At 35.0% G+C, this 26,506-nt stretch overlaps 1 protein-coding gene across 1 annotated transcript; it reads left to right on the forward strand.

Moving 5' to 3' along the window:
* The first annotated feature begins 1,377 nt into the window (after positions 1-1,377).
* LOC123626723 (ankyrin repeat domain-containing protein 26-like) lies at positions 1,378-25,703 on the forward strand. The gene is made up of 11 exons (XM_045535957.1): positions 1,378-1,508; positions 8,994-9,027; positions 9,303-9,375; positions 11,890-12,103; positions 13,451-13,634; positions 14,302-14,439; positions 15,847-16,806; positions 18,433-18,650; positions 21,665-21,887; positions 24,255-24,297; positions 25,522-25,703. Exons 1-11 carry the CDS (start codon positions 1,378-1,380, stop codon positions 25,560-25,562), a joined length of 2,259 nt encoding a protein of 752 aa, XP_045391913.1. The 3' UTR covers positions 25,563-25,703.
* The last annotated feature ends 803 nt before the right edge of the window (positions 25,704-26,506 follow it).

Here is a 26,506-nt window from a genome sequence, read left to right on the forward strand (position 1 = left end):
ATTATGTGTCTAACCTTGAGAGTTGCAACAAATATGCCCAGCCAAGTGAATCTGTTTAATGTGCTTTTATGTGTGCAAGATTCATCTATTTGATTCAAACTGTTGGAACTTAAAATTCCATCATAACCACTTTAAATATTATTGACCAGAAACATATATAGTTCCACATAGCTTTTAAAATTGCCACTCTCAAATGTTTGTGAAATCAGAATTTACATTATGTTGCAAATATGGTATAAGATTTGACAAGTATGATTTGATCATATGAGTAGAAAAATCCCCAGCCAAAAATACAGTATTTGACTCCAAAATGGAAAGGTGAGTTCTGTACGTTGAGTTTTAAAGCTACACAAAAATCTAGAGATACTCTTTTTTAAATGTCAATGTAGATGAGGCCTGCCCCCCAATTAAGGCATTTAGTTATTTTGCCAAAGTCAGACAGTTAATTTATCTGACTAGTTTTTGACTAGTTTAATCTCGTAATTTACCTGATTCAGCATGATGCAATTCCACTATCTCTTTTTCTTTTTTTGTCAGAAATTGCTAGGTAATGCCACTTTAGGAGCTTTGAATGAATCATTTAATCTTTCTCGGTTTTACTCCAGTTATCAGTAGGTGAAGGAGCTAAAATAGATAAGTACTTTATACTGTACATCCTCCAACTGTAAAATTGTATGGCTACTGAATGTGAAATTTGGGAAGCATCTCATTTTTCAGGACTCCACACCAGCAACTGAGCAGTTGCACTCTGCTCCTTGTGTGGTGACAAACTTGGTTCATATACATTTGTGTGTATCTTCATCTTTTGATATTTCTCTATCCAAATGAAAAAAGAATGATAAATGGCAGCGGCAAAAGATTAACTTGGTGCAGAAAAGGGAAAGCTTTCTCTCTGTTCCTGAAGCCTTACAATATTGCATCCTCTAAATCTGGCCATTTAACGTAAAATCCAGGTGATAAGACAGAAGAAGACGTGATTTATGTCTTTGTCTTTTTCTTTCTGTCTCTGCCAGTCAAATGGGGGTGGAAATTCCTATTATCCAGAGAAGAGTGGATGTGAATAACAGCAAAAAATTAAGAAGGGCCCTTTTAGAAATTTGGGAAAATTCTGTTTCATTCACTCAAACAGAAATGAAGTAGACTTTATAAAAATTTCAATAATACCATAATAATTATAATTATATGATAATTATGTACAATAATATTCAAGTAAGCACAAAATATTTAATGATTAAAAATATGACAGTTAAGGTGAGTCAAGGGATAAAATCAATGAAAAGAGAAAAAGTTATTTTTATTGATAAGGTAATAACAATTATTCGTACTATCAAGCTTTCATTAAAGGTTGAAGAAAAGGAGAAGCACAAAAGCAATAAAATGGCAGCATCAGAAAACCTATGTGATGGTGCTGGTGATGACAGTGATGATGACGCATTACTTCAAGAAAGAAAGAGTAGAAAAACTGACAGTTGGCAATTTCCTAGGATGGAGAATGAAGTGTGTGATAGGTAAGCCTGTAGCAATATTTAACAGTAGATAATTTTATTGTGCTATACAATTAATTCTAATTGGACTAATATTCATGATTAACAAATTTTATGCTTTCCGTAGGTATATTCGGCCTTGCTCGGTGATCAGAAAAATGCACATTAATGATGTAACATATTTTCCAATGATACTGGCATTTTATTAAAAGATTAGTAGTGTTGGCAAATGTGAGGAAAATGCATTTTGATACACTGTTGGTAAATAAAATTGACAAATCCTTTTTGAAGTGTAATTTAGTAGCATGTATCAACACTTCAAATATGTCACTCCTTTGGCCTACCAGGAACTTAGGATCTGGGACTAGATGCTGCAGGAAAACATGACTTGTAGAAACACATATAAACACATACGAGTTAAGGACATTTATTCTATATTGTATATAACATACAAGAAGCCAATATATTCATAAAATAGATAGCCTATGTATGTCAAAGATCTATAATATATGTGTGTTCAGAATATTTATACAAGTGTGTTACGTGCATACATGTATATGCATGTTAAAGATAGTTACTGTAACATCATCATCTCAAAAACTTCGAGGTAGTCTACATACCAATCAAGAAGGAAATAGTTACATTGTCATGTCCATATAATAATGTCATATGCAACCATTTAAACAACAAAGTTAGATCTGTAGTGTACTGATTACTTCACAATTGATGGATATTTAAAGCATATAGTTTGATGACACATCTTAAGCAAATTATGTTAGAATTCTTGTAATATCTGCTGAGGTTCAAAAGGGTGCTGCATGCTACACTGCAGCTCTACCTTGTTCCCAACAGAATTGCTAATTATTGATTTGTTGGGGTTTTGTTCTCAATGCATGAGTGCTCACCTGCTGGATCCTCACATTAATCCAGATATTGCCAAGGGATTGCATATCCATATCCCATATAAACATTTTCATATTTTGGGTAAAACTTACTAAAATACATCAAAGGATCTTTAATCTACTAACCAGGTATTGGCCACCTCATTCTGTAGAAAGCCAGATAGTAAATGATTTAGGCTTTGTGAACCACAGGGCCTCTGTTCATTGTAGTCCACAAACTGTGATAGACAGTAAATAAATAGACATGGTGGTGTCCCAATTAAACTTTACTTATGAAAACAGGCAGCGTGCTTGACTTGGCCCCAAGACACTAATTTGCTGACCCCCGTGCCAACACCAAGGTGCTGCTAATGTGGTGAATCTTCTTTGTAAAGATAGCCTGAATTCATGGCATTAACCTTCCTTTTAAATGTATGTCAGTATGCATCATACCGTATTTTCTACAGTGACTTTATATGTTACAAACATTCAGTTTAAAAATGAGATTATTTTGTGCATTTACCCCTTTTATTCCTGTCCTTGAATCAGTATTTTAGTATGAGTGATTGCTTTCTATATTTGATGAGTATAAAATATCCTGCAATTGGATGATGTTTCTAAAGGCAAAAACACTACTTTTGAATGTTTTGGTGTTTCTGTGGTCTTTTTTATAAGTATGGGCAAAAGTATAAGCAAAAATCAGCTTATATGATCTAGAAATGTTCATAGGATCTTGTAATTCTATAATTTTTGTGAATTTATTCTTTAATACCTTGGTCTGGCGTTTTTTAAAATGCCATATGTATATAATTTGGAAACATTTAAAGTGTGAAAATATACTATATAATTATTTTATAGTGATTGAAATATATAGCTAAACAAGAAGAACATTAGAGTGTCCATGATCATGCCACTTAGGTATGATGGCCTTGAAAAAACTGCCTAGTGTCTGCACATGGACTCGAATTTCTTTGCCATTCACTCTTGAACTCATTCCAGCAATTTTCACTCCCACCTCTAGTGCAAAATTGGTTTTCTCAAAGTTCCCACTGATTTTCACTTTAATAAATCTAGATATAATTTCTGAGACCTCATTTTACTCACTCTGTCAGCAATCTTTTCTCCAGTGAAAAACTCTCTCCATAATCCATTTTACCCTTGACTTTCAGGATATCACTCACTCACCTGGTTTTTCCTCCTTCTTTTCTAGTTCATCCATCTTAGTCTGTTTTGTGTGTTCATCCTCACACCCCACCTTTCGCACATTGAAGTGTCCCAGGGCTCAGTCCTCAGGCTTCTTTCTCATGACTTTTACTACCTTGTGTGTGCTAATGGTTTCCTTAATTCCAGACCTATAGACAAAACTGCCTACTTGACCTCCCTCTTTGGTTAGCTATTAGGTATCACAGCTTACGAGGTCCAAAATTGAGCTATTGATGTTCTTTCTTATACCTCACCCTCATCATGGAGTCTTTCCTACCGGAGTTAATGGGAACCCTTTCAGTTACTCTGGCAAAAACCTTGGTGTAATCCTTGACATCTCTCTCTCTCTCATTCTCTCTTTTTTTCTCCCTCTCTGTCTCTGACATCTCATACCAAATCTGTCAGCAAATCTTGTCAGGTCTTCCTTCAAAATAGATGCAGAAACCATTCACAGATTGGTGAAGCCACCACCAATGTCTAAGCCACCACCATCTGCTGTCTAGATGAGTGTAACGCACTCCTAAATGGTCTTTTTTTTCTAGTCCTCTTTCCATCAATGCTTAACCCAGTGCTCATGTTAAAACAAGTCAGAGGATGTCATTCCTCTGCTCAGAACATCCCAATTGCCTCCCATTTCAGTCAGAGTATATGTCACCATTCTTCTTAATACCTAAAAGGAAGCACATGATCTGATCTTTAGTCCCTCTGCCTTAATTTTCCATTTTTTAAAATCCCTTTAGCTCTGCTACTGCCTCATTGAACTTCTCACTATTCCTTAAACTCTACAGGCACACCTCTGTACTTGGCAGTTCTGTCTATTTTAAATGGTTTTCCTCAGAAATCTTTCTGGCCTCCTTTTGTCTATTTCTTCAGTTCTTTCCTTAACAACTGTTTTCTCAGCAAGGCTTTTTCTAGACATGCTAACATTTCCACCATGTCTCTTCTCCAACACATAAACATTTCATTATCCTGCTTTACCTTTTCTCCTCTAACATATGATGCAGTTTGCCCAGCTGTTCTGTTTACTGTCATTGTGTGTTTCCTTCACTCTCATGATAGGACTTTTGCGTGTTCACTGCCATACCCCTGTGTCTGGAAAACAGCCTAGCATGTAATGTCATAAGGACCTACTCCATACACTTGTATTAACTGAGTGTATGGAGTTTACCCTGTGGGTATTGTTTTAATCATTAGACTAAATCTCACTTAAAAGTGTGACATGGGTTCATTGTGACAACTTTACCTAGCGATTATGCATTTTTGAATTCTTATGTACACTTTAATAAGCTATATTCTGTATATTTATTTGTTTTCATTTAGGGAGAAAAGCCCAATAATGTGTTTACTCAGTATTTACTCTTTTACTGTAATGATGATTGTTTTACATATGGTAAGACAGATCAAAGGAATTGCAAACTTCATTTGTGTTTATTAAGAAAAGTAAAATATAAGTGAGGTAATTTTAATGGACTTAACAATTCTTTCCAAAGAATGGTGAGCCTTCAATATCTGAAATAAGAAGATGAAGTTGGAATTTATTGCTTTCTCTAGTAAGAGAGCTATGCTGGTGAGGCAGTTTCTTCTGACAGAGCAGTTGCTGATCTTACACAGGGTTTTGGGAAGAGTGGCATTGAAGGACTGGCAGCCTTTCAGAGGAATACATGGGTTGACATCGTCTGTACTAGCACGGTTATTTGAGTGACACAGTGGTTGAGTGCTGGGCACTCCCAGGCATGTTTATTGGAATGAGTTTGTGTCTGACTGGCTGTCTCTCAGAAGCAAGTGGCTGATACTGATTGGTGAATGAGGCCAGTGGTCACTGATGGATTGACTAGATTTAAAACTACTTGGGGGTGGCTATTTGTTACCATGGCTACAGATCAGTCATTTTCTAAGTGTGAGGACCAGACATTTTGTGTTGTAATCAGCCTTCTATCAACTATGTTCAAAATGAAAACTATTTGTTATTCTAGAATCGTAAACTTATTTTGCAGTTTGAGTCAAGAGCAGTTGTTTGATAATTGCTCTCAGGAAGATTTCTCGCCAACCTCCTTTTCTTTCTGGCCTGCTTAGTCTTAAACAGAACAGTTATCTACATGATTCATTTTATAGCTGTTACTTTTGTTTTTGTTTTTGATATATTTAAAGGCTCATGCTCAACTCCTAACATAATCTCCTGTGGGAAATTTTGGTTTCTTTGTAAATTCATATACGTATATGATAGTGATTTTCTTACACATGTGTTTATTCCACAAAAATGTAAATACACTTTTCTGTTGGTATATCTTACTATTTACATTAGAATTAGCTAGGCTAAAAGTAGATAAAAGTCAAAAAATTATTTTATTTTCAAACAAAATTATAATTCATCACAATATTACCATTTATAAATCCTATATAGAATGATATATAGGTATTCTAAAAGTAAGGATTTCCCCTAAGATATTTGCCGATTTCTTACATTCATGTTATGTGTGCTTCATGCTATTTTATAACTTTTGAAGTGAAACATTGTCATATTTAAACAGAAAACCAAAAATATAGCACAAATCTAATTATTGCTCCTATGCCTAAGAATCATTTCTTGTAGGCAGTGAGCTCCCAGCTTTCAGTGTAGGATTCAAGGTCAGCGTAGCGTTCACCTCTCAGCATTTGCTTCTATGTATTTTACACTTTTCCTTTCAAGTTCCTAAGAAACACCTAGACACCCTGTGCCTCATCTTGGTACTCACATTCTTTCCTTAAGTTGGTTGGCTTTCTCCTACTTTTTGCCTGGTGAGCTTCTTTTATGTATTTTGTCTGTTCTGTGAAGCCTTCCCTGGGCTCATGTAGAACTTTTCAAAAAGATTCAGTCTTGTGTATCACATTGTATCATAATTGCATTTGACCTTTTTTTTTGAAGCAAGGAATATGTATTTCTTTGCATATTGTTGGTGCTTCATAATATTTTTTTAAATTAATAAGTGAATTGAAATGGAGAAGATGTAGAAGTTTATAAAAAATTCCCTTTTATATATTGTCAATAAATTATTAGAAAATATTATCTCTTTTATGTGTTTGTTTTAAAGTACTGGTCCTGCATTGCATATAAGGGAAGTAAAGAAAAATGAAAATGAAAAACAGACCTCAAACGAATCTGTGATGAGCAGTGTATGAGAAGGCCAGTTTAGTACCTGGAGGTGTGAATGATGACAGCGGCTGAAGTGAAATAGAATGAAGGAACATAAAATCTCTAAGTCCTTTATGTCCTTGTGAAAGAATGTCAGCAGTGATTACTTTTACTGGAAATATAATAGTGTTGTCTGCCAAAACTAGAGAATGCTCAACTGTATCCATGCTGTGAAATGATTGATTAAGATGAGGACAAGTGAACTTGGACAAGGAGTAGAGCAGTAGTTTCTTTTTTTTTTTTTTTTTTTGTATTTTAAGCTAAGTATTATTATTTTTCATTTCAAAATATTAAGAGAGTACAAATGTTTTTGTTACATGAGTGGGTTTTGTAAAACTTGAGTCAGGGCTGTGAGTGTGCCCGTATCCTCTGAGCAGTGTTCAGTATACCCTTCAGGGCGGTCTGTGCCCCTTTCCCTATTTCCCCCTGCTTGATTTCCAATGACTTTCAGTTCCCTGTGTGCCTGTGTGTGCCCCTTAGCTAGTTGTAATTTGTTATAGAGTGGATGGAACTAGAGACCATTGTCCTAAGTGAAGTAGCTCAAGAAAGGAGCAGTTTCAATAAATGGTTACCATGGAACCCTGACTGTAGTGGACAGCATGGACAGCTCTTGAGTGACATTTTCCTGGGAAAGGCAATGGAGAAATGGGTAATAACTGAAGAAGAATGTGGGATTCAAGGGACTTTTATTTCTTTATTTTAAATTAGAAGCTTTTAGAGAATATATTTGTATGCTGTTGGGAATGACCAAGTAGAGAAGGAAATTTAATTTTGTTTACATGTCTGAGCACTAGAAACCTTCATACATTACGTTTTAAGCATTTGTAGTAAACTAATTGTCCTTAGAAGTTCTATTCATGTATGATTTTATAGTAGGATGTTATTTCTTCAGAACTGGTTCAGAAATGAAATTTTCTAATTGAATTAAAGATGCCAATGATGACTTAAAAATTAAACTGTAATAGATAGGATTTTTAAAAAGTGTAGTAAAAACACACAGACACTTAAGGCACATTTATTACAGTTTAAACATTCCTTTTTGACCATGTATATATTACAGTACCTTTGCCAGTAGCATAATAAATACCTATGATTTGGTAAGGTGCTCTAAAGTATCAGGTATATGTGTCAACTTTATAATTATTTAGATTGTGGGGAGGGCTTTCTTCATGTACAATAAAAAAGCAAACTATTATGATCTACCACAGATTATTACTTCTGGATTATAAAGTTCTAAAGTATAAAATAAAGTTTCATTGTACCAACAATGTCATTCACATGTATTACATGCTGAATAAGTATTTGTTGAATGCATGAATGAACAGTTGAATAGATAAATGAATGCTTGCTGATGACGTTCTGTAGAAAAAATAAATGTTTAGTTTATTAAAATAGGTTTCCAAAATTGGTTGAGTATAAAACCTTTTAAGAAAACATTTGTAAGGTTTAGAAATTATTATGTATGATTTTGGAAAGAAATGGAATGATAATATTGTTTCCTCTGCTATCATCTCACTTAAAACACTTAAAAATAAATGTTACTTTCACATCACATGGGGAAACCCATGCTTTGGAGTCAGAAACCCGGGTTTGAATGCTGGGTCTGCTACGGACAAGCTTTATGGGCTTGAGCAAGTTCTGTGGCCTTTCTGTGCTTAGCTTCTTCCTTTATAAAATACCTAATGTGTCACCTACCTCACAGGATTATGGTGAGGACAAAAATGAGTTTACCACATGCACAGTGCTTAAAATAATGCATAGTATCTGCATAATAAGTTCGGAATGAGCTAGCTAATACCATCATGAGAAAAACGTTTCCCTCATATAAGGACATAAGTATGATTTCCCAAATAGGTTTCAGTGCCAGTAAAAGCTTGTTTTTAGTGAAAAGGAGAATAATCACAATAAAAATACCCTGATAGATTTCTTTCTATCAAATAATGTAGCTAAGATGTGTTTCCTTTTGTTTTGAATGTCAGAAAGCTTGATCTAAATTTAATTCTTTGTTATATTATTAATATATTTTCTGTATCTCGTCATATTACTTTCTATCATTTAAACTTCCTTGTAAAAATTATTATATTTTATATTGCCTGTAAATATAATTACCTGTAACATTTTGAAGAGGAGAAATAAATTTACATATGAATTTTATCATATAAAAATTAGACATTTTATATATACAAAAGTTTTAGCTATTCTTTGTATTTCATATATTTATTGTTTGTCTGAAAGAAATTGTTTGTGTTTTTCCAGGCCTGCAAAGAAAACACCTAATGAAAAGAACAAGGTATTTAAAAATAAATTATCAAAAATATTGTTAGAATATGTATTATACAACATAAAATAAGAAAATAGTGAACATTTTGTTGTAAAGTCATTTGCTTTGAAAAAGTGGTAAGAAGCAGTAGGCATTGATAAAGGTATCCTTCGAACAAAAATCCATTTCTTTTAGAAGAACCTATGATTTTATTCATATAAAAGTTGGATAACTAGCACTTCTGTACATTTCTTTATGCTATGAGTATTTGGAGACATATTGAAGTAGTGTTATTTATTTTGTAGGTGAAAGAACAAATACAGTCTATGAGTGACCATGATGACTTAACTTGGTCATCTGCAACAGCCCCAGAGGATTGTGAGTTGCCTTCCTCTTACTATCAGCATTTTATCTTGCTTGTTGAACAGCTTGGAATGTATTGTAAAGGTAGAACCATTGTATAAATGTAAGACCTTCTTACGTATCCTAAGTAACATATATGTACCCATTGCTTAGCACTGCACCATACAGCACTGATGTGCTATAGTCACGAGTTCATCCCAGAAATATACTTTATGTTAATGTACAATTAGAACTAATGTATATTGTGCACTCTCAGCTGAAGAGTTATGATAATTCCACTGTGTTTTTCTCTGTGTGAATGGCATGCCCAGTCTTTTTGTTGACTCTGCTTCTCCTCCTACCTATAGCCAAGGGCAGGTTGCCATTAACTCCCACCTAGAATATTGGAATACACTTAAAACTGTTTTCCCTTCTACCCTAGCTGCCCAAACTGTGGTCTACTCTTCAACCATAATTATATATTTTGAAAACTCCAGATCTCATCATGGTCCTCCCTTGCTTAAAACGCAGCTATCACCTTTCATTGCTATAAGGTTAAAGATCTCAATTCTCCAGCATTATACTGCATAATTTTCTACCCTTCTTTCTCTCTGTGTTCCAGCCACCATCTTAGATGCTTGTCACTCTAATCAATGGCTTTCATGAAGCATAATTAATATATGATAAAGACATAGATAAAAAATACATTTTGATAATTTTGGACACATATGGAGACATTAAACCATCACCACTGTCAAGATAGTTAACATCCATCACTCACAAAAGTCTCCTCATGCCCCTTTATATTCCTTTATTAAGAAACTACTCAATTGTTTTCCAAAGTATTTGTACAGTTTTTTATTGCCACCAGCAGTATCTGACAGTTCTGGTTGCGCTGTATTGCCACAAACACCATGTTGTGCCATTTTTTAGAATTTTTAATTTTTAGGCATTCTGGTGGGTGTGTATTGTGCATATCATAATGGTTTCAATTTACATTATCCTAATAACTAATAACCTTGAGCATCTTCCCATATGCTTACTTGCCATCTGTATGACTTCTTTGTGAACTATCTTTTTGGAGGTTTTTTAAAATATATTTTGGATACTTTTACTTTATTAACAATGTTTTTGTTTTTTTTTTTCTGCAAGGACTTTGTCCCAGTTTGTGGTTTAACTTTTCTTTCTGTTGGTAGTATCTTATAAAGAGAAAAAGTTTATAGTTTTAATGAAGTCCAATTTATCTATTTGTTCAATTATGGATTTTGATTTTCATAGCATGTCTAAAATGTCTTTGCCCAGCATAAGATCACAAAGACTTTCTCCTGTGCTTTCTTCTGGAAGTTTTCTAGTTTTAGGGCTTATATTAATATTTGGATCTATGGTTCCATTTTGAGTTCATTTTTGGTTATTGATATTCAATTGTTCTGGCACCAGATGGTATCTTTCCAATTATATAATGGAATTTAATTATTTCAGTGATATTGTATAGTTTTCAGTGTATAGGTTTTCTTGATTTTACCAGTTTTATCTGTATTTCATTGTTTGATGAAGTTGTAAATATTTTTAAAATTTTAATTTGCTTATTTTTTGCTAGTATGATTTTTTTCCCAGCCTGGCTCATGGGAATGGCCACTCTTCCTGGCTCTGTGTGAACACCAGGCATGGTTTCCTCTATTTCTTTTAGCTTTTCCCCACCCCCCACCCTTGGTTTAGGTAGTTTCCTAGCACACATGCACTGTTCGTTACTCTACTAAATACCCGACAGGGGATCTCTGCAGGTCTCCAGGTTTCTTTCCCTGTGCTATTCTCTCCTATCCAGTGTTCTGTCCTGTGATCTCTCTCTGCCTTGGTTTTACCAGACTCTCAGCTTCATCACCTCAACTCGGGGAGTCTGGGAGACTCTACCTGAGGTTTCTCCTCCCTCAGTCATGGCCTGGAACGTCTGTCAAGGCAGAGAGCTGAGGCATTCATAAGGCTTAGCTCACTTGTTTCCTTTCTTTCGGGGATCATGGTCTCCATTGCTTGAAGTCCACTGTCCTGAAAATCGTTGTTTAATGTGCCTTGTCTATTTTGTTCTGGTTGTTTCAGGTAAGAAGGTCAATCAGCACCTGTTCCTCCAACTTGGCTGGAAGCAGATTGCAGTGGAGCTTCAGCCCAGGCTGTAGAGTGGCTGGAATGTTTTCCTTCTCCCTTTGCTCAACTGCTTCCTTTCATCTTCTGTTTTTCAGTGTTGCCATCCCTTCCTCAGAGACAGTTCGCTGGGCTCAGTGTAGATCAGTTTTTCTTAAGTGCTCATAGAACTCTCTTTACTTATAGCATCTATCTGAATTTATAATTGTCTTTGTTCCTGACCACACTTAAAGTATTTAAATAAGAACAGAGGTCTTATCTGTTTTATCTTCAGAGCTGGGTGTAAGGTCCTCCACATTGCAGGCCCTCGCTATATATTTGTTCATTGTATGAATGAGTGACTGTTAAATGTGCAGTCCTTTATATCCCAAAAGTACTCATGTATTTTATATCTTTATTGTTTTCTCCCTAATACAGTTTTTGTTATCCTATTGAAAATGCAAGATGCCATTCTTTCCCAGCAAAGATTAGTAGAACTTAAAAGCAATGAGTGTGAAAGACTCACAATAAAAATTGGAAAAATGGAAAACGAGGTTAGCGTTCTGCAAGATGAGCTCTATGAAGCCAAAAAAATAATGTCACAGTTAAATTATGAAAAAGCCGTATGGGAATGTGAACTCTCTACTTTGAGGTATGACATCCTAGTTTTAAAGAAATGTTTGCATGTACTGTTTACTTCACACTAAAGATCTACAGGAGAATTTGAGTAATTGCTACTTCCATTCTGGGGTTTAACAGGGGTAAAATCTGTGATGTTGTAGAGTGTGAAATTCTTCAAAGTAAGACAGTAAGTTATAAACTGTGAATATGTCTACTAATAAACAAATGCATATTCTTTTACTACTTAATGCTAATGGCTACATAGAAGTCTAAAATTTGGAAATCTCATTATTCCAGAAATTATATTTTGAATTTTAAAATTTTCTGTATTATAATCAATGCTACAAGGAACAGCTTTGATATAAATATTTTCCTACATTTCTAACTATTTACTTTGAATAAATTCTTCAATGTAGAATTTTTGGTGAAAGTATAGGAACTTTTAAAGAAAGATCTTTGATCAATATTGATATTTTTTTCTCAAGAAATTTCATATTAATTTACAATTGAACAGAATGTGAAATGGCCATTTTTCTCAACCCAGAATGAATTTTAAAAATTTTATATGCTTTTATTCTGAATATGCATGGAACAAAAAGTAACATGGAACATAATTACGGATTTGTTTCTTCAACATCACTCTCTCATACAGAGATAAAATTAATTCAAAGTTCTATGTTAAAATACATATTATCCTATGTTATTTAATTAAATATTAGGTCTTCTCTTGTTCCAAAGCAGATTTTAAAATTTTTTATGAAATATAAAATAATGAGCAAGATACACTGAACATGTTACCAAACAAAGAAATGCAAAAGGTGTGGGGTAATAGATACTGGACTCCTTAGGCTGTTCCTGGATCATGGTAATCTGTAGATACATGTTCTGTGAAAGACATGGGAAGGAAGGTGCTCTCCTACACGGTAAATTATTGTTAGGGATACCTGCAATATGTCATGAAGTTGACAATTTATTTCTACTGAATGTCTAAGCTTGTTTATAAACAGTGACTTTTTAAAACTTAGTTAACTTGAAATGATCTGCCCTAATTGAGGGGTAATTATGACTGTGTGAAAACAAGGAAACTTTCAACTTGTATCTTTAGTGGATCATTGCCAGTATTCTTTTCCATAATATTTACCAGAGGTACTAGTAACACAAACTTATCAGTTAGCAGATAGTTCTTTCATCAGTACTCTTTATATCCTTTGGAAGAGACTGAAATGAGAAATTAAAAACCTGAGAAGTAGGAAAAATATTCAAGAGCATGGAAATTTTATTAGGATAATAGACCAACATATGAAGAGGCAGATCATAAAGTGGACTTTGTATTTTCTACAAAAAACTAATTTTAAAAGATAAGTGTATTTAATTGCAGATGTACCTTAAAAGAAGAAGGAGAGAAGAGAAGAAATGCTGATCTGTTATATGAAAACACTCGAGAAGAGATAAGAAAAAAGGAAGAGGAATGCAGGAAAGAAGTTGAAATGAAACAACAAGCTGAAGAGTCTGTCAAAACACTGAATGCAGAAATGAATATATTAAGAAACTATTTGTCTGAGGTAAATTGATCTTCGGTAAAACTTTCTATTTTTTTTATATTTCAGCTTATTATGTGAGTATAAAAGTCCAGGTTATATATATTGCCATGTCCCGCCCATCACCCCCCCCCCCCCCGCCCCTGAGTCAGAACTTCAACCATGTCCTTTCCCCAGATTAACTTTATGTCAACAATATTGCTTACATCAATTTGGTAAAATATATGTTATGTAGGATTAAAACACAAGAAAAATGTTATCTTAAAAATGAATTATGGCATTTTTAGCTAAAATTCCTTATTATAAATATTGGCATCTGATAAGTGTTCAGTATATGCGTTCTGCATGGAGCAATGAAGGGAAAGTTGAGTTTAATCACTAATAAAAATGTTAATTTAGGCATTTTTATATTACAGTAAGGTCTATAGCTTTGAAACTCTAATGAAACTAGTTTAATGTTCTGTAAATTTTTTTTCACAGTACTATATATGTGTGTATTTAAAATTGTTGTTCTTTGATGAATTTAGCTGTCATTTATTCAATTAAAATTGGAGTAATTCTTGAGACATAAAAGTCCTTGTCTTCCATAAGCTCTTGCTTTTCACAGCTTTGTTAAAGGTTATACTCTTAATTAACTTTTTGGACTTTTTTCCCTGATGCTATTAGACCAAAAACTTTACTATATCTCTAGCTTGCAGAAAAGTACAATGAGAGTCAGAGGCAGCTATATGGAGAGCGGAATGCCAGACAATTACAAGGTTGGATTCTGGCCAATCAACTTTACACACAAACTGAAACAGAAATGACTCTGAGGGAAATGGAATCTCAGGTATTTTCTTTAGTCATTTTCACATACGTGTTTGTGTGTGCTTGTATGTGTATATATTAGTATGTAAAACACAAACTATATGAATCTTGGAAAGTATAAAGTATTTTAAGCTGCGTGTCTGTGTATTTATACATGTATGGCAGTGATGGTGGTGGCATTTTGGGCCCATTGGATAAAATATTGTTCTCAATTCAGTTACATTTCTCTGCCATAGTCCAGTAGTTATAGTCACAATGGCCTCATCCAAATCAGAGGCTTTTAATGTTTTCTGTAGGAATTGATGGTATTTTCATAATCTCAAATCCCTTGCTACTAAGAATAGATGTTCTAGTTTTGGGAAGTGATTCCATTCCCTTGATATATTAATGGAGAGGTTAGTTTATTACTTGCACTGATGGTTAAGGAGGAAAAGGACAGCCAGTTCAGAGACCATATTTGGGATGCCATGCTCCTCACTGTGGAGAGAAGTTACAATTTGCTCCAAGTAGTGTCTTATTTCAGTACAAAGAGGTTTTGCAAACAATAGTATGCCATAACATAGACTTAGTGAGAATTTTTTGATAAGTGTTTTGTTCCTAGTAAAATGATTGAGTGCATTTTCCCCTGTTCACACTGATTATGGTTTCAAACATTGTAACCAGGAGAAAATAAGAGCCATTGTGATGGCAATTCATGATTTTCTTAAGAAGAGCTCAATCAATGTTATCTTAGTTATGGTTGGTGTTTTGAAATGAAAGGCTTCCTTTGTGTTTATATGCTTACACAAGAGAAGTAACTGTGATTTGGTAGAGGTAGAATCAGAAGACCTGGGGGAAATTCCACAGCTTGCCTACATTGTTAACCTCTTCTTTTCAGAACTGTGATAACTAAATGAGTTTGTTGATATATGTAGAAATGGTGTAGGACAAAGCCTAGATACATCATTTGTCCACCAATGTACCATACACACTGACTACAAATAGCTAGGAAGGTAGAATATCTATAAGGAAATTTTATCTGTCCAAATATATGCAAAGCTAAGTCTCTTGCTATGGGTAACGCAGAGGTTAGCTGTTACAGTGTAAACCCAATTTTTTAATGTAGTCAAATCTATAAATCTTTCTTCTTATGCCTTTGATTTTGTTGTAATTCAGGGAAAGGCTTTTCCAATTCTGAGATTCTTAAAAATTCTCTAATGGTTTCCTTTTTCCTTTCATGGATTCATTTTCCAGAAATGAATGTTTGATGTTTTGAGAATTTATGCTCTATTATACAGTGTGAGGTTTTGATCCATCTTCTATTTCCAGTTGGATATCCTCTTATTGCATCATTTTCAATGTATAAATGGATAGGTTCTCCTTTATTTTAAGAAGAAATCATATGTCATTTCATTGAGTGCTAACTAAAAGTTCCCTTTGTTGTACTTAGATTTGTCAGAGTTATGAAAAAGAACGATTTCTCATGCGTACAAATGACATGTTGCATGAAGAAATAGCCATGCTACAAATGGAAATAGCCACAATAAAATATCAGAATGAGGAAAAAGAAAATAAGTATATCAACCACATTAAAATTGTGGAAGAAGTGAATGAGAACCTTCAAATGACCATGAAAAAGAATGTGGAAAAGTTAACAGACACAGTATCTCAGTATAGTGACCAGCTTAATGCTCTGGCATGTGAGAATGCCTTGCTAAATGCTCAACTACAAAATGAAAAAGAGAGCAAGGAACAACTGCAAGCAGCACTTGAATCCTGCAGTTCTAGACTGACTGCTGCAATACATGATCAATACGTTGATCAAATTCTGATGTCAGGAAGAGACGTCGAAATGTCTTTCCAGAGAGCAGGACATGAGTGGTTTTGCTTACGGAATGAAATAAATGTACCTGTGTCTGATCTCAAAGAAAACCATGAGATTTTTGGTCAAAACTGTTCTAAGGCTCAAAGTCAAATCGGTAGCCTGGAAGATGAGCTCCATAGCACAAGAAATGTTCTGAGAGATAAGACTCTGTCTTTGGAATGTGTCCAAAGACACCTCTACCAAACAGAATGTCAAATGGAAAAGATCAATCAAATGTATGAAAATGAACAATATCAAGTGAAGAAATACATTGGACAACAGGAATATCTAGAGGAGAGAATATCTGAACTAGAAAGAGGAAATATGTTGCTTCGAGAGCAACTGGTGTACGCTCACAGCAGAGCAGAGCATAAAGAGGAGACACTGATGAATATGCGAGAGCAATTTCAAGATACTGTGAAAAACCTTCTAGCTGAGAACGGAAAGCAAACCCGTCTGCTAGAAGATAGAATTAAGCAGTTAATCGGTGAATGCAATCAGTTGAAAGAAAGGCTGTATCAAAATGAAAAAGGGAAACCAGAAGAAGTAAGTATCAAGAAACATAAATCTTTTTCAAAGTTCCTGAAAGAAAATTTAAAGTAATCTTTGTTTGTGACCATATGTTGAATCTAGTTGAATATAAACATATCTAGATGATAAATGTATTTGCAATATCAGGCTAGAAACATACCTTGTTTCCAGCTAATAAAAGTTATACATAAAAAATACTTTTTTAAAATTTATATTTTATTTCAGGATATTATGAGGGTACACATGTTTTGGTTACATTTTATGTCTTTGCCTCACCCAGGCAGGGTTTAGAGGCACGCTCTTCCCCTCTACCATGCTCACCATGTCCATTAGTTGTGAGTTTATGCCCTCCCCAAACCCCTAATTCCTGGAAAATATTACTACCGTGTGAGCGCCATAGTGTTGATCAGTCAGTGCCAATTTGATGGTGAGTACATGTGGAGGCTATTCCTCTGATCCTGTGATACCTTATTGTGGATAATGGGCTCAAGCTCAATCCAGGAAAAGTATAAGTGGTGCTAGACCACTGTCATTTCTTATTGTCATACACAATTGTGTAATATTCTTTGTATGCATATACCACATTTTAGTAATCCAGTCATGAATTGACGGGCACTTAGGTTGGAACAGAACATGGTAGACCGTGGTCAGGTTCAACAGTAGGAGCAGGAAATTCAAGAAAAAGCCACACAGTTTATTGCAGAAAAATTAAGAGAAGTCAACCTATTTTTACAGGTTAGTTAAGTGTGAACTGCACTTGCATTCATTTCCCTGCAGATTATATTGTCATATGTACATTGTGTGTGTTTTTTCTACTACACTTTTAGCAATTGGTTTTGTAGATTTCTAGAATGAGGGTGGCATTTGTTTCTCCCTTTAACTTTTTCCGTTTCTATCATCATTACAACTAAATCGATCTTTGAGAGTAGTGATGCACCTTAGAGAATCATTTGTATATTTAGGCCAGTTAGCATGCAGTTAGCATAAAACAATAGTACTAGGAAAAGAAAAAAAAAATGGGATTTAGAAATTCTACCATACTCTTGAATTGTACTTGTGTTACAATGTTCAGTTTTTAAAATTGTAAATTATTTCTATTCTTTAGATTATTAGATTCCTTGAGTACTAATTTATGAATGATTCAATTTTTTAAAACCCAAATTGAATGATCGATTTAGTTGATAATTGCTGATAAATATTTTAAACCTCATCTTCTTTTGTCATGTATTTAAAATTGCTCTCTGAGGATGGGTGTGGTGGCTTATGCCTGCCAGCACTTTGGGTGGTGGAGATGGGAGGATCACTTGAGAACAGGAGTTCGACACCAACCTTGGCATCATAATGAGACCCCGTCTCTCCAAAAATAATAAAATGTGCCAGGCATGGTGGTGCACACCTGCAGTCCCAGCTAGTCGGGATGTAGAGGCAGGAGGATCGCTTGGGCCCAAGAATTGGAGGCTGCCGTGAACTGCGACTGGGCCACTGCACTCCAGCCTGTGTGACAGGGAGATACTTTCTCTAAAAACTAAGATAAAGCAAAATCAAATAAAATCACCGTCTGATTCAAAAGTGAAGGAAACAAATATGCAAGAATTGTTTAGGTTGTCACTGCTAAAAATGTATCCTTTTAATTTGTTTCAGGCACAAGCAGCATCGGAAGAATACAGACGACAGTTGAGAGAGAATCATCTGGCTGCAATAAGCAGTCAGAGGGAATTCAGAATGAATAATCTTGAATCCCAAGTCTCCAATATGACAACTGCTCCAGAAGATTTTCATTGTATTGAACTGGAAAAATATAAACACTTCTATCAATTAGAGTTAGAAGACAGAAAATACTTGCCAAAGAAACTAAAAATGTAAGTCAAAATATGGAATGGAAAATAAGTTAAGATCATTAATTTGCCTTGAAAGCATGCCTTTTACTAAGACAGGTTCATGAGATTAGTGGGAAGTGAAAGCTAGCTAGATAATATAATTTTGGAAAATTATATTAATAAATAAACTTGCCTTTAAAATGGGAGTGCAGGACAGTTTACATCTCTCCCTCTTTTCTTGTTTTATCTGGCTTTGTTTCTCCTTAATAGTCTCACGTAGTTAACCTGACCTGATAGTCCTTGAGCTAAGTATTTTGGAAGCTTTATGATTTAGAGAGGGATACTGTCATAAAACTGCTTGTCACCATCCCCCTAAATGAAAATATTAATGAGTTTGACTCCTTTTTGGAAGACTACAGCCCGAACCAAATAGCCAAGTACTGCAACTACTTTTGGTGCATTCTGGCACTCAGTAAATTATCTTGTTTATATTGGTTTACCAAAAATAATAATTTCTACATTTTCTTTTTTTTTATTTATTCAGGATGTTATGGGGGTACAAACATTTTGGTTACTGAAAGGGTGAATGAATGACCTAAAGGACACATTTCACACACAGGTTATGTGAGAGCAATGTGGCTGGTTTATTCACCCGGGTGTGGGTGGGCTGAGTCAGAAGTGTCAACACAGAAGGAAGTTCAATCAGGTTTTTTATAAACCGGGATAGCCGACCCCCTCCCACCAGCTGTGTTCAGTTCTTTGTTTCTGGGCCACACTGGCAGGTGGAGAATTGCTTCCTGCTATGGGCAGCAGAGGACAGTGGGCACAACAGTTGTTTGTAGTACATTTTTCTTAAAATGACCAAGTCCTATGGCCCCTTTTCCCAGTCGCATCCATCCTTCTGTTCTGGCATAGTCCTTATCAGGAGACCTAGGGAGGGATAGCCTTGGTCTACATCAGGGAGGGAGCGGGAAGGAATTCTGTCTGCAGCTGTCTGATCTACAAAGTCCGGGGTCTCCCCAGACTGCTGTGGCTATTGTTTTATGAGCCTAAGCTTTGCATTAACCACATTCTGTCCTATACATCCTTTTTGGGTTTCTACCTGTAATAAACCTAACGGTTGCATACAATGCTGTTTGCCCTGCCCAAGCTTGGGCTACAAGCATGTCCCTTCCCCATACAGTGTGCTCTGCTTCCATTAGTTGTGGGTTTACCCTCTACCCTTCCCCCCGACCAGCACCCACTCAGTATTACTACCATGTGAACACCATAGTGTTGGTCAGTTAGTACCAATTTGATGGCGAGTACATGTGGTGCATGTTTTCAACCCTTGTGATACCTCACATCAAAGGACGGGCTCAATCTCTGTCCAGGATAATATAAGAGGTGCAAGGCTCTTTCAGACATCAGCCTAGGCAAAAAATTTATGAAGAAGAACCCCAAAGCAATCACAGCATCAACAAAAATAAACAAATGGGACCTGATCAAATTAAAAAACTTTTGCACAGCCAAGGAAACTATCATTAGCGTGAATAGACAACCTGCAGAATGGGAGAAAATATTTGCTTTCTACACATCTGATAAAGGGCTGATAATAAGAATCTATATAGAACTTAAGAAAACAACAAGAAACAATCAACCCCATCAATACATGGGCAAAGGACAGGAACAGAAACTTTTCAAAAGAAGACAGAATAATGGCCAGCAAATATAAAAAAGTGCTCAATATTTCTACTCATTAGGCAAATGCAACTCAAAACTACAACGAGATATCACCTAACTCCAGTGAGAATGGCCCTTATCAAAAAGTTCCAAAACAACAAATGCTGGCCTGGATACGGAGAGATAGGAACACTTTTTACACTGCTGGTGGGACTGCCAATTAGCACAACCCCTGTGGAAAGTAATTTGGAGATACCTCAAAGAGCTAAAAGTAGAAATACCATTTGAGCCAGTAATCCCACTACTGGGCATCTAAACAAAGGAAAAAAAGATGTTCTAGGGCCAGGCATGGTGGCTTCCACCTGTAATGCTAAGACTCTGGGAGACCGGGGCAAGTGGATCATTTGAGCTCAGAAGTTCGAGACTGAGCAATAGCCTGAGCGAGAGCAAGACCCTGTCTCTACTAAAAACACAAAGAAATTATCTGGACAACTAAACATAGACAGAAAAAATTAGCCAGACATGGTGGCACATGCCTGTTGTCCCAGCTATTCAGGAGGCTGAGGCAGAAGGATTGCTTCAGCCCAAGAGTTTGAGGTTGCTGAGAGCTAGGCTGATGCCATGGCACTCTAGCCTGGGCAACAGAGTGAGACTTTGTCTCAGAAAACAAACAAACAAACAAAAAGACATTCTTTCATAAAGACATCTGCACTCCAATGTTTATAGCAGCACAATTCACAATTGCAAAGATGTGGAAATAACCCAAATGCACATCAATACATGAGTGGATTAGTAAAATTTCAGATATGTAACTATGGAATACTACTAATCTACCTTTTCATAGGGATAATCATTTTGTTGTGTGTATTTAAGGAGTATAAAATGATGTTTTGATATGTTTGTACATAGTGAAATAGCCATTATATTGCACCAAACTGATAAATTCACATTGTTCATTTTCACTTACTATTCCTTTCAATACAAGTGTTTCTTATGGCATTCACAAGAATCTTATAAATAGAGCCATTGCAGAAGGCAGCAATTATTACTTGTTAAGCCATACATTGCTGCATCATTGATAGACATTTCTCTACCCTCCTTACTTTATTTAAATTACTTCTTTTTTAGCAATTCCCCTAGGAATATATACATATATATATATATATATATATATATACACACACACACACACACACACACACTCACTTCTTTGGAACAATTGTGAAAGCGTAACTGCACAGAGTAGGCATGCTTTGACACATCTTCAAAGTTAAAACACTATTTACTGGGAAGTTCCATTTACTCTTATGGTCACTTTTTGAAAATGTAATCATTTAGGAATCATTTAAGAAAAAATGAAATACTAAACATTTGTCTTTTTGCAATCTTCACAGAGCTACTGAGAGGCCAGCAGCGTTCAGTAGCAGTCTTGTTGCAGAGACACAGGAGACCAGAAGTTTCTCTGGCCCTTGTACAATGAGCATAGAGTCAGCTTCTGCTGGAACTGTTGTTGATGGGTTAGGTCTTCACAGAGAATTTCCTGGAAGAGAATACTCACTGTTTTCTTCTTCCTGCCCATGGACTTTAGATACCAGCTTGAAGAATAACTTGAGTGAGGTTAGTTATATGATCTTCTTTCCTTTGGGTTTCAGATTTCTGATATAATTACTGTTTTTAGTTTGGTGAAATACTGAGTTGTTTAAATGACCTATGCATGATTAGTAACGGTTATAATTATCTGAGTTAATAAAGAGAGGAAAGAGAAAGTTTTCTATTTTCTTAAATTCCCTGCAGCTCTCATTTTCAAGAGATACCCAGATAGTAATGTTATTCAATACATGTAAGTAAAATGACACATTTTAGATTTGTTTAAAGGCTGCATTTAAGTTAGATGTTAGAGATTGAATTTTCTGTAATAACAGGAAGTATATTGAGAGGTCCTTTGGCTTCCTTCCAATTGATTTTAGTTTGGCTGTGGTTGTGGTTCATAACAGTTTTGAAGTTTTCCTCTACCATCTCAAAGTTTCCACCCTTAGTCACAAGGGAATGATTGGCATCCAAACACTTAACTACATCTGGATATTTATTATTTATAGCAGTCCAAGAGAGGTAAGTTTTATGAATTAAATAAACCTGTAGTACTACAAAGATTAACTTCTCTTTTTAAATTAAAAGATTTGTCATTTCCTTACATAAAAGTACATGTTTAATTGCTAAGGTAATTACAGCCTTTTAATCTCAAGTTTTGTAAAATTTGCCTATTGGTGGGCAATTGCACAGCACTTTTTAGTTAAATGAGGCATGTACTTGAACTTTTAAAATGGCATTCACTTTTGTCTCTCTATCTTGCCATCACTTGAATGATTGATGACTAAGATGGAAAATCTATCAAGACATTTTGCTGTCTTTTTTCCTTCTATAATCTGTGCCAGGCACTGTATTGCCTTTCAGGCGACAACAATTCTGAATTTCTAGTAAGGGAAATATGAGGAAAATGTGTGATTTAAGGGAAAAGTAAGAATAAAATGAAAGAGTCTTTTAAAACATCATTTAATATTTGACAGTCTCACTTGTCAATATAGATAAAATCACTCAAGCCTCCCACCAGCCAGGACAAAACTAGAAGCATCAATACTCCAGACCCTTTTCCTAAGCCTCTGGGTGCCCCTCCCAGAGCAGCTCCCTTCCTGGGATCTGGGTCCGTCCCTTTCCCTTCTGAGCTTTCATATGTAACCTGGGAAAAGATTATTACATTAATAGGCCCTTAGTTCAAGTCACGTTACGATGTACATTTTACATAGTGTTTATTAATGCTAACGTAAGATTCTGTTGATAAAGCCTTCTCCCTTTATCTGGTATTGAGTTGTACTTTTACAACACCTGGCTGGTAATACTGTTATCAGATTATTCATTTGTTCATGCCTTTCTATGGTGGTGTTCTCACAAAAGTGTTCTGGAAAACAGTCTCTCAAAATACTGGGAAAAGTGTTAGTCAGACATTTGTGAAGGCATCAGATGTCATATTATGATTATCACCACAATATATTTATTAGCTTGAATATACTCTTTCAGGCCCCGTTTTGGGCATTTAGAGGGAGAATACCTTTTATACAAAGGAGTTAAACAAGAATCCTCTATATGAGAACATTTACAATACATTAATAGTTAGAAATGTTTTCACACATTTTTAGAAATAACTAAAAATTGCAACTATAAGCAGCCAGATGTTTCCAAAACCTGGTACTAATTTCTGAAAAGAAATAAAAATTACAATTCATGAGCTATATATTTTTGACCTCTTTTCTAATTCTAGAACATCGTGAATCAAAGAAACTAAGTTTGAAAACTGGCTCTAACCTATATTTATCCTTATTTCAAGCAAATTTTGGGAGATCTTAGTGTTCATATGACAAAATGTCAGTCATAAGACAGGCAGCACAATATTTTTACCTAATCTTAGCCAGTAGAATATTCACATGACTTTATGACAGTGCCATTTTCTTCATATGTGTATTCATGATTCTGTGCTAAAATGTTAGTAGCATAGAACATACTTTAATATTTTAGTTTTATTAGAAGTGGAAAATAAAAACTTTATTTTAAGGAAAAATCAATTACAGTGAAAAAACCTCATCATGTTTTATAAAGGGTAGAGTTTTTCTAAGAATTTCAAAGTAACACATTCATGTGAAAGTGTGATTTGAATTGTCCAACCTTTGTACTGATAAGAGAAAATGTCACCCTTTTTGAAGTCATGTATATTCAGTAGACCAATATTAATTGTACTTTTTTATTAGATGATTGTAGACAGCATCACACATACACATTCTGTTATCTAAATGTGAAATAAATAGGAATTTTATTTTATTATGTGATTATTTCTCTATTTAAGCAATCCTCAAGTTAAGTCTAGTCTCTCTAGCAATGCCATGAAAATGTCTCTGGTTTACCTGAAGATTATAAATAATATTTGACTTATTTCAGATGCAGCAGGAGTTGGAAGAAATAACTGTAGGACTAGAAGTAGGTATGCTGTCAAATTTTATGAATTAAATTGAGAGTAATGATTTGATTTCTGAAATCAACTGTAAGTAAGAAGTGGCATCCCTCTCTATTATTTGGTTAATAGATACTACATTAAATATTTCCTCTTACATGAATCTAGTGAAAGATGTGAAAACACTAACATTCATACTGAACAGTATACTTATGCTTCATGATTTCATTATCATATTCCATAGCTTCAGAGAAATCTCATGAAATTTATGTTTTGTTTTGTTATTTTCTGGATCTGCACTTTATTCACTCTACCATCCCTATGAACCTGTTCATGTGTCAGGCAGCACACTGGAACTATTCTCAGAAAACGAAGGCATCATCAGCTTTCTACGTTTATGATAATGATTTAAGGCCAAAACCCCCAAACTCATCTAGTGACACTAAGCCAAGCAATTATAGTTCATAAGCAGTCACTTGACCTGTGACCTTTTAAATCCATCATCTACTTTTTCACTGGCATACTTTTGCCCTCAGAAAAGGTTCCATATTTCTTAGCATGGAAACATCACCCACATCAATGTGGTTCTTGTCAATTTTTTCAACTTCATATCTTGCCACATACCCTACACTGCCCCTCTGTTCTAGCATCTCAAAAACTAGACTACTTAGAATTCCACAATGTCCCTCCTCACTGCCACCTGTTTTCCTTTACTTCTTCCCTCTATCTGATAATTGTCCCTCAGCTATCAAGTTATGTATCACCCCTACCAAAAAGTGTACTCTACTGATAGAAAACTTGGACAGATGGCCCTTGTCTGTGTTAAAAGAGTGCCCATTTTATACTTGTTATGGTCTCTCTGACTCTGCAGGGTGTTCCCTGCTTCTCCTCTTTGCATATTACAGTATACGATTGTTGAGGTCGGTCATGTGGACTGTGTCATCTTCACCTTGTCCTTCCAGTGCTTGTCATAGTTCCTTCGCATGTGGTTGTTGAATGAGTGAAGGGAGCTGAGAAAACCAGATGCTGAACCACAATGATAATTAATTTAATGTGCAACTATGGGCAATAATATTTAATATAATAATAATAATATGATAATATTAATATTACGAGTTTTGTATTGCCTGTTTACATATATATTTATCATTCTTATTAACACCAATAAAGTTCTTGCCTCTTTCTTACTAGCTTACACTTATTTCCTACAAAATCTTTTAGGTAAAGAATATAATTCTTTACTTTTATTTCCAGGTGCTGCTGGATACAGTCCTCTAGAAGAGTTTCTCCTCTAGGATACATTAATGAGTCAAGTCTAAATGAATATATTCTTTGGAAGGCATCTCAACAATATATGCCAATTTTTTTTTAAATTATATGATGTGAAAGACTTTTAATTGGATCTTGCCAATGAAAGCCAATTTTATATCCTCAAACTGTCAAAGTGTGAGCTCTTTCAATAACCAAACATGCAAGTTTTCATGAATACTTTAGTGAAGTTACTTGATTTCTCATTCGTCTTTTACCATTTTCATCACTATACATAATGATAAATTTACATTTAGACAGACATCATTTTGGTTCAGGTACTGTGGTCATTGTCAATGTTTGGAGGTGTTACAATTCTTACAGTGCCATCAGACTTATGTAATTTTAATTTTCAGCACAGATTTATATGGCTCTTTCTTCCTGGAGACAAAAAGTTTGCCTAACTCTTTTCATTTTTTCTGTTCATTCAGATTTAGATCATGTGTGTTTTGACAAGTGTATCACAGAAGTGATCCTGTGGATCTTCTCTTTGCATCCTAACATGGGATCTACATCTGATTTGTCTTATTCCTGATGATGTTAGCATTGACCGCTAATGGTGGTATCTGCTGTGTTTGAGATTTGACTTGCTGAATGAGCCAAGCATAGTACCTGAAATAAATCTAACTCAGTCAGGTGTGTAATTCTTTTTACACTAACCTTACCTGCTTCAATTTCCTCATATTTTGGTGCAGATCTTATTTCTAAATTAGTGACATCCTTTGGTCTGTTGTTCTCTTTTTTTCTTTTGCTGTCTTTGTCTGGTTTTGATGTGAAGGTGATACTGGCTTTATAAAACTATTTGGTAAGTAATTGTCTTCTTCAATTTTTTAGGAGAGTTTGTATAACCCTGGTGTTAATTCCTTGAATGTTGGTTAAAATTCTCCAGTGAAACCCTCTAGGCCTAGAGACTTTGGGGAGAGGGAGCTGT

The sequence above is a fragment of the Lemur catta genome, chromosome 22 (genome assembly GCF_020740605.2).
Source record: "Lemur catta isolate mLemCat1 chromosome 22, mLemCat1.pri, whole genome shotgun sequence".
NCBI classification, from domain to species: domain Eukaryota; kingdom Metazoa; phylum Chordata; class Mammalia; order Primates; family Lemuridae; genus Lemur; species Lemur catta.

What these genes read in the sequence shown, in the direction of transcription:
- LOC123626723 (XM_045535957.1), top strand. Translation starts at nt 1,378, where the DNA reads ATGGCAGCATCAGAAAACCTATGTGATGGTGCTGGTGATGACAGTGAT. An exon ending in TGTGAACTCTCTACTTTGAG is followed by an intron (nt 12,104 to 13,450) that starts GTATGACATCCT and finishes ATTTAATTGCAG; the next exon opens with ATGTACCTTAAAAGAAGAAG. An exon ending in AACTGTAGGACTAGAAGTAG is followed by an intron (nt 24,298 to 25,521) that starts GTATGCTGTCAA and finishes TTTTATTTCCAG; the next exon opens with GTGCTGCTGGATACAGTCCT.